Genomic DNA, 9,159 nt, shown 5'->3' with positions numbered 1-9,159 from the left:
CATCAAAGGAAAACCGCCTGTCCACGCCCTGAGAAGACAGACAAATATTTTACTTAAGTCTCACCTCATGTAAAAGTACAGATATATACAGACATATACATAAAATGAGCCACACTTAAGGGGTTATGAGAGACTATTACATAGAAGTGGCATATATGATAAAGGTACACTAAGTTTTCTTCTTTGAAGAACGCAGGTTTTGGCTGCAAAATAAACATGTTCTTTAAATAGTAAAATCATTTCTTCATTATAACATAAATCTAGGAAGTTGGGATAGCTGAACCACATATGGCCATATAAACTTTCACGCTGATCATCGTGCAGCGGACATGCCAACAGTACATGACGCTCGACTTAAATCTTATCACTACATTGAAAACACACTCTTTCATTTACATGCATATTTGAATATCTGCCTGTTTCCAACTTTAGAGGTGCAGAACCGATCTAAACTTGGAAAGGGCAGATCGATAGGAGCGCGGCATTTGCACACTTACATAGCTTTCGCGAACCATACACACTTTCTCTCGCCTCCCATATCTGCATCGTGAACCACGCTTTGCAGTGGTAGTCTCTTTATAGGACATATCATGAGGGGGAAATTAAGCCGACAAACAGTCGCCAAGGTATCCCATGCACATGTTGATATGTAGATATAGATGTAGATGTTATGACTGCATACTTACCTATTACTTTTCAAGTGCTATCCATGCTGACACGGTGAATAAACGTGCACAACTTGTCTCGCGCTTGTGTGGAATCGATTACAAACAGCGTTTGAAGGAGCGGCTATAATCGCCCTCGCGCTTTCTTCAGACTGTCGCATGTTTTGCACGGGTAATGTGCCGTGTGTCGTAAATGTGTGAGAAACTTTTGAAACATTCGGCAATGTATCCCTGGGCCGTCGGTGATGTAAAGTACTGCCATATAGCTTGAATATTGCTGACTCCGGCGTAAAACTACACTCACTCACTCACTCTCACGCTGATGCAAGTGAACTTGTAATTTCACAGCAATGAAGGTACTTCAGTAGTTTGTATTAGTATCCATTACACTATTACACTCGGGCTGTTGCAAATGAATAGTGAATCGAGAGCAGGTATATATACTGGAAATACACCTAACAGCTCGATAAAGGTCACATATGAAGTTTTACATCCATGCAAGCTCCACAAGACAGAACTGATTGGCAAAGCGCATTACTCTTCGAATTGCAAAGCCGGGCGAAAGTGAGCAGTGTTGAACGATTTTACTAGCCCTTCCTTCAGCTAGACCAGAGTTACCCCCTTAGACCACAGCTACAACTTTACCATGACCCGAACGCCATTCATTGGCAATCTTTAAAAGCTGCCTAAAGACATACCCCTTGCAAAAGACTGAATTTCAATGAAGATATAACACCTCTACTGCACTGTATTTTAACTTTGTGTAACGCTCTGGGTTTTTGGCACATAACACCTGTGCCATTCGACGGAAAGAATCACATGTTTATGCTCTCATCATGAACAGAAAATGATCAGCAAACGTTTGAGATACATACTGCAAATTTTCATTGTGCTCTCTAGAGAACCAATAAAGATAGAAACTATACAGTGAGGAAAATAGAATTTCACTTGTCCCTCTGTTGTCTTTGAAAATACACTTAGACATACTATTTGTTACTTCAGTATCGTTTAGCTTGTGTTTAACCCGCTCACGCTGGACAGCTCTCGCCATTGTCAATTGAAATTGACATCGCCTCCCATATATGCACGTGGACCACGCTTTGCAGTGGTAATCTCTTTATAGGAGACATCGCCTTTGGCGCTTTCCTTCAGACTGTCGCATGCTTTGCACGGGTAATCTGCCGTGCTGTAAATGTCGATGAAACTTATGACACATTCGGCAATGTATCCCTGGGCCGTCGGTGATAAAAAGAAGTCCTTATTTTGTTAAATCTGTCCAAACTTTGGGTTTTTGAATGTAAGCATTATTAATGATCACTGGTACGTTGTTGGAAGACTTTTTGCGTGATATTTCGCGTGTTCTGCCTGGAGTTGTGAGTCAGTTTGTTTGGCACTCTTTTCTTTCATTTGGGGCACGCCTCAAACAGTTTTTTCCCTTTTAGCTCCCATATGTTTTATCCACATGGATAATGTTGAACAGATGTTTTTGATCAGTAAATTTTATGGCTCTTCAAAGTTTGAAAGCCGTGGCGGCTTGCAGGGTCTTTGACATAGGACCAAGAACAGAAAATGTTCAACAACCAAAGGCAACTTTAGAACAAGCCGCTTTAAAGTGTTGTATGTGGTAAGTTTCATTTGGCACAAAATAGCAAAGTAGCCCGTGAAAGTTTTTGAAGACAACTTTGCCCAAAAGTAGCGTCCCAATATGGCGCCATCATATAAACATAGGCACATTTGACGATGCTACTGTGTAGAAACATGGATAGACACAAAGTATGTAACGCTTTGAAAACCGTAGCCCTTGTAGTTTTAGTGCAGCACATTTTGGGAGGTATGCAGTCAGGATTTTGCTGAAAAACATCAACAAAACTTCAATCCCAAATAGCCCAAACGGTGCATTTTAGCGACTTGAGCCGTCCAGGCGAAATTGTAGGCATTTTGATTGCGCATCTGCTCAAGAACTTTGGCACACATTGGAGCATTAGTTTTGGAGATATTTGAATTTGAAATTGAAATTTTTGAATTAATTTTGAATTATCTGCCCTTTGCTATTGGGCCTACAGCCTAGAGATTTTAAAGCTCGATATCTACACCTCGGTGGGCATCTGGGTGATTTTTGTCAAGGCATTCTGTCCAGCGGTGCTCTCTGTAGCTCTGTTACAAAATACGGCGGAAGAATAAATAATAATAATAATAAAAACACGAACGATTACAATAGGTCTCCTGCCTAAAGGCAAAGGAGCCCTAAATATGAGCTCAGTTCTAGTGTCAACTCTACAATCCGGCACGCTGTCTAAGCCGGAATATTTCTTCAGTCCCGACGAGTGCCGGTTTAGACAGTTTCCACTGTACATCTTAACAGACGAACTAAAACATTCATACTTTGTTTCATTGTCAGAGTGCAAGAGAGTGCGACAGTGTTAACGCCACCCTCACCATTATTCCAGCTGTAGGATGGCACATAAAAATACTCAACTTACAATCACACAATCAGACTGCTGATATGACAATCCACGTTGTTCATTTACACTGGCCAAGTCACACAGTCTGACCCTCCATCCATTCAGACATCTTATACAGTTGCTCAGGACCATTTCTAACACAAAGTCCCCACAGGTTATAAAATTAGTCACCTCTTGGGACTGGATGCTTGCAAATACCAGAAGAGGAAGGAGAAGAAGAAGAAGTCAGAGAACAGGAGAAAATGGAGCAGGAAGAAGAACAAGTAGGAGAACAAGAGGAGATAGAGCAGGAGGAAGAGGTAACAAGAACACAGAGAGTGAGTGAGTGAGTATGGTTCTACACCGTTTTTAGAAATATTCCAGCAATATCACGGCAGGGGACACATAGAACAGAAGTAGTAAGAAAAAGAAAAAGGAAAAAAAAAGGAGGATGAAAAACAACAAGAACAAGCGTTTGCCACTGATATGGCAATGTCCCCCTCCGCTAAAGAATGGAATATCTATATTTACAACTTTTTATTTTTTGGTCACATACAAGATGCCTGAAATGACTGGTGTCTGCATAATCACCCAATGTAGGCTGTCAACATACTTGAAAACATTGGGTGCAATAGTTTATGAGATATCGCCTTTAAAAAGCGGTCAAAGTATCGTGGTGACCTTGAAGATAAGGTCAAGGTCACCCGAAAAAAACTGGTGTCTGTGTAATACCCCAATGTAGGCTGTCACCAAATTTGAAGACTTGGGTACAACAGTCCATGAAATATCGCGTTAACAAGAGTTAAAAGAGTGCAAAGTGTCATGGTGACCTTGAAGATAAGGTCAAGGTCACCAAAATAAACTGGTGTCTGCCTAATCCCCCAATGTATGCTGTAACCAAATTTGAAGACCAGGGTCCAACAGTGCATGAGATATCACGTTAACAACAGTTTGAACAGTGGTCAGTGTTGTGGGGACCTTGAAAATAAGGTCAAGGTCACCCAAATCGACTGGTGTCTGCGTAGTCTCTCAATGTAGGCTGTCACCAAATTTGAAGACATTGGGTACAACAGTTCATCAGATATCGCGTTAACAAGAATCGGGACGTACAGACGAACGCCGCTGAATACATAGTCCCCCGTTCCGCGTTGCGGCAGGGGACAACAAAGAGAAGCAGGAAGAACAAGTAGGAGAACCAACAAGTAGGACAACAAACAACAAGTAGGAGAACCAACAACAAGTAGGACAACAAACAACAAGTAGGAGAACAAACAACAAGTAGGACAACAAACAACAAGTAGGAGAACCAACAAGTAGGACAACAAACAACAAGTAGGAGAACCAACAACAAGTAGGACAACAAACAACAAGTAGGAGAACAAACAACAAGTAGGACAACAAACAACAAGTAGGAGAACAAACAACAAGTAGGACAACAAACAACAAGTAGGACAACAAACAACAAGTAGGAGAACAGGTGGAAGAGAAAGAAGAACAAGAGGAGGAAGACCAAGAAAATGACGAACAAAGATCAAGTAGGCGAACAAAAAAAAGTAGAACAAGAGGAAGAGCAGGAAGAAGAACAATGAGAACACGTTGGAGAACAAGAGAAGGTCAAGCAAAAAGGAGGAGAAGAAGAACTGTAAATAAAACACATTCAACCTACTTTCTCTCCTATTTCTGTCATATCTTTTCCAGGTAATATCTCCAGGTCAGAGGTCAAGGCACAGGCTTCAATAATCTGCTTGTACTTCTTCTCACTGTGATCCTGCCCAAATGTGATGTTGTCTCTCAGAGTGGCATTCTGGATCCACGCCTCCTGGGGCACGTATGCAAGGGAGCTCTGAAAGTTTTCAAAACAGTCTATTAGGAATCAAACAGTTTCAAGGTAATTCTGAGACGGACTGAAGTCAGTTGTCAAAGCCTGATTTTTCCAGTGCAAGATTTGTCACATTCACAATCAATTTTCTACTGGTGACCTACTCAAACCTGGGTATTAATCATGATGTTTTGCAGAAGAGGGTCTAGCTGTGTGTTGAGAGGGTCTTGCTTTCATGTGGCCAGAGTATTGATGGGGATGTTGCTTTGTGTGGTGAGGGTGTTGCTGGGGATGTTGCTGTGTGTAGAGAGGGTTTTGCTGGGGATGATGCTGTATGTAGAGAGGGTGTTGCTGGGGATTGTTGTTTTGTGTGGAAGGGGTTTTGCTGGGGATGTTGGTGTGTGTAGATGGGTGTAGCTGGGGATGTTGCTGTGTGTAAGGAGGGTGTTGCTGGGGATGCTGCTGTGTGTAAGGAGGGTGTTGCTGGGGATGCTGCTGTGTATAAGGAAGGTGTTGATGGGGATGTTGCTGTGTGTAAGGAGGTTGTTGCTGTGTGTAAGGAGGGAGTTGCTGGGGATGTTGCTGTGTGTAAGGAGGGTGTTGCTGGGGATATTGCTGTGTGTAAGGAGGGTGTTGATGGGATGTTGCTGTGTGTAAGGAGGGTGTTGCTTGAGATGTTGCTGTGTGTAAGGAGGGTGTTGATGGGGATGTTGCTGTGTGTAAGGAGGGTGTTGATGGGGATGTTGCTGTGTGTAAGGAGGGTGTTGCTTGAGATGTTGCTGTGTGTAAGGAGGGTGTTGCTGGGAATGTTGCTGTGTGTAAGGAGGGTGTTGCTGGGGATGTTGCTGTGTGTAAGGAGGGTGTTGCTGGGGATGTTGCTGTGTGTAGAGGGTGTTGCTAGGGATGTTGCTGTGTGTAAGGAGGGTGTTAATGGGGATGTTGCTGTGTGTAGAGGGTGTTGCTAGAGATGTGTATCTTGGAGAGGCTTGGTGTTTACCTTGACCGTGACGCTGCCGGTGAGTTTCTCCATCTCCCCCAGCATGGCGGAGATGAGGGAGGACTTCCCCGCCCCCACCTGGCCCACCACCGCCACCAGCTTACCCTCAGGGATCTTCAGGTCAATTCTGGGGAAGTCAGAAACACACATCAGTAGGTCACCTAGCACAAGCCTTCAGCTAAATGTATGAGTATGAGATACACAGACCATAGGCCCATGGACATTGTTCACAACCAAGATACCCATCCATTACGCTCCTTGCCAGGAAGTGCCCTACACCAGTTCAAGGCTTCACCAAACTGGTAAACATTTAAAAATTACATCACAATGCTCATAACGTAGCGTGACGGTTTAACAGGGTCTCTTGCTCATAATTACAACACAGCAAGGGAGCTTCTTGTGTGAGTGATATCTGAAGTTACAACACAGCAAGGGAGCTTCTTGTGTGAGTGATATCTGAAGTTACAACACAGCAAGGGAGCTTCTTGTGTGAGTGATATCTGAAGTTACAACACAGCTAGGGAGCTTCTTGTGTGAGTGATATCTGAAGTTACAACACAGCAAGGGAGCTTCTTGTGTGAGTGATATCAGAAGTTACAACACAGCTAGGGAGCTTCCTGTGTGAGTGATATCTGAAGTTACAACACAGCAAGGGAGCTTCTTGTGTGAGTGATATCTGAAGTTACAACACAGCAAGGGAGCTTCTTGTGTGAGTGATATCTGAAGTTACAACACAGCAAGGGAGCTTCTTATGTGAGTGATATCTGAAGTTAAACTCTGATCTTCAGTTATATATTCTAATGTTTCTACTGTCCACAAGCCAAAGGGCCAGAAGAAAAGTAACACATTGGTCTAACCCTAGGCAAATGAGTTTGTTCAAAATTTCCCCTTCCCCCAGCAGTGAATGGGTACCAGGTGGGATAAGTCATACGACTGTTAACCTTCTTGAGCCTTACACAGACAGCTAAGGTTAACAGAGTAATAATGATTTGGAGCTTTGAGCAAGCACTAGTGTGTGGACACAGGGGCTGTATAAATGTCCACAATTATTATTATTGTTATTATTAAAGTCCCCCTTTCAGGAAGACACTGCCTGACTCACTTCCTCAGTGTAGGTTTGGGCAGCTCCTTGTCCCAAGTGAAATTCCCACGCTCAATCTTTATAGCCGCGTCTGAAACACAGACGAAATCCCGAATCAACCATGGCAATCTATATGTGAGTTTTATACAGGGTTCCTTTGTAACAAAACTCCATCAGTATACTTCAAAACCACCACTTGAAAATGATACACAAAAACATAGACTAGAGCTTCTTTGAGAGGCATTTTAGAAGTTGGATAGATGAAGGAAAACCAAGTTCTATGGATAGACAACTATGGATAAAGCCATAAAATCCAACGCTTCAACCCCACCACAAACCCGGATCAAGGTTATTTTATCTCTTCAGCCTATCACAACCTAATTAAATATCACCAGTAATCCACCCATACCTCGTCCAACTGGCTTCTATGCCCCTCTTTTGTGTATTGTAATCACAACCAATCAATGTGTACATCAATCTACGCTCTCCAACTCACATTACCATCTCAGTGTACATCAACTCATCTATTGTCTAAACTCATTCTGCATATTGTTTTAATCACTATCACTCTGTACATCAACCTACTCTGCTCAAATCACTAATTAGCAATACAATGTATATCAACCTTGTCAATTGTATATACACACTATGCAGCTATGTATATATTCTCCATGTTACAACTCTATGTATCACTTGCTTGATAACGGTGTTTGTACCTACACCGAAACGTCGCACCCATTGCAATAAAGAAGTTGACTATCCATAGAACTTGGATTTCCTTCATAGACTAGAGCTGTTTTAGAGGTACACCATTCTTGGAAACATAAAAATACAATTGGAAAAAGAATGTTGTTTTTGTCTCTAAGTTTTGGTCCATACACTAATAAAATACATTTGGAAATATATATCTTTTTCAGTATTGGTCCATCTTTATTCAGGTTTGTAACAAGTACAACTATTATCATGAACACAAAGTATTTACACAAAAAAGACTACGTTATGGCTGCATTGCTTTCAAGTGTCGAGATCTGTCATTTAACAATCTACAATGATGTCTCCCAGTATCAGTACTCCCTTACTGACAGGCACCTTGTAACAAAAGACTTCACAAGCAGACGTTCATGGACATGTGAATGAGTTCCTTTGTTAACATGACCCTGTCACTTGTGTGGAAGGACCCGTGAAGATCCGGGCTAGAATGAACTTTCAATAACCCATGCTTGTCATAAGACAAGGTCATCGGTTCCGAATTGCGCAGATTGATGCTCATGGTGTTGATCTGGTCCAGACTCGATTATTTACAGACCGCCGCCATATAGCTGGAATATTGCTGAGTGTGGCATAAAACTAAACTCACTCACTCGCTTGTGTGGAAGCGTATTATCTCTTGAAACTAAAGTATTGTTAATCTGAACTGACCACTGTGTGGATCCCCCCTGGACGTTGGAGTCATCCAGGTCCTTGGCTCGCAGAAACTTGGACACACGAGTGACGGACACCCAGCCCTGTGGAGGAAATGTGCTGGATGTTTAGAATGGGTGTGAAGGAGGAGGACGAGGACAATGACGATGAGTTGTAATTCTGAGGATGCTTCTAGCTAGCTATTCATGTTAACAACAGTGAATGACTGAGTGTGGTTTTACGCAATTTTAGCAATATTCCAGCAATATCGAGGCTGTGTCATTGGAAATGGGCTTCACACATTGTATCCATTTAGAAAATCAAACCCAGGTCTTTGGCGTGATGAGCTAACGGTTTAACCACTAGGCTACCCCACCACCCCCATGTTAACAAAGCATTTCTGAGTTAATGACGACCTTCAAACTAAGCTTTCAGCCTTGAGATCATATGCAGAAAGTTTCCTCACAACAGGATCATAACTTCTCAAGATATTGTGTATGAAACAGATTTTAGGAATTTTTTGTGAAAGATGTTGAATGAAAATATCTGGTTTGCCAAGTGATTGACAGTGGGCTATCCATGGTAACTCAGACTGTGAACAGAATTATGTGACAAACTGATGACATCACATGAAGCAAGACTGGATTGACTGAATGGGAATACAGCACATATATAGTGTTGAGTAAGTGTGTGAATATGCACAGCAAACCCACCATGATTGGCTAGAACATTATAGATGTAACAATACAGTAAGG

The 9,159-nt window shown here is 42.2% G+C and overlaps 1 protein-coding gene across 1 annotated transcript in view; it reads right to left on the bottom strand.

Annotated features, from left to right (window-relative positions):
- LOC124271019 (multidrug resistance-associated protein 1-like) overlaps positions 1–9,159 on the bottom strand; it is a 78,608-nt gene that overhangs the window by 52,568 nt on the left and 16,881 nt on the right. The window contains 5 exon segments of the mRNA XM_046706081.1: positions 4,773–4,949; positions 5,923–6,049; positions 7,025–7,094; positions 8,423–8,438; positions 8,440–8,508. Of these exon segments, the coding sequence (XP_046562037.1) occupies positions 4,773–4,949; positions 5,923–6,049; positions 7,025–7,094; positions 8,423–8,438; positions 8,440–8,508 (459 nt within the window).

This window comes from Haliotis rubra, unplaced genomic scaffold (genome assembly GCF_003918875.1).
Source record: "Haliotis rubra isolate DU_JTF1 unplaced genomic scaffold, ASM391887v1 Scf1569, whole genome shotgun sequence".
Lineage (NCBI taxonomy): Eukaryota > Metazoa > Mollusca > Gastropoda > Lepetellida > Haliotidae > Haliotis > Haliotis rubra.
Note: the sequence above shows the minus strand (reverse complement) of the source record. Positions and strands in the feature narration are given on the sequence as shown.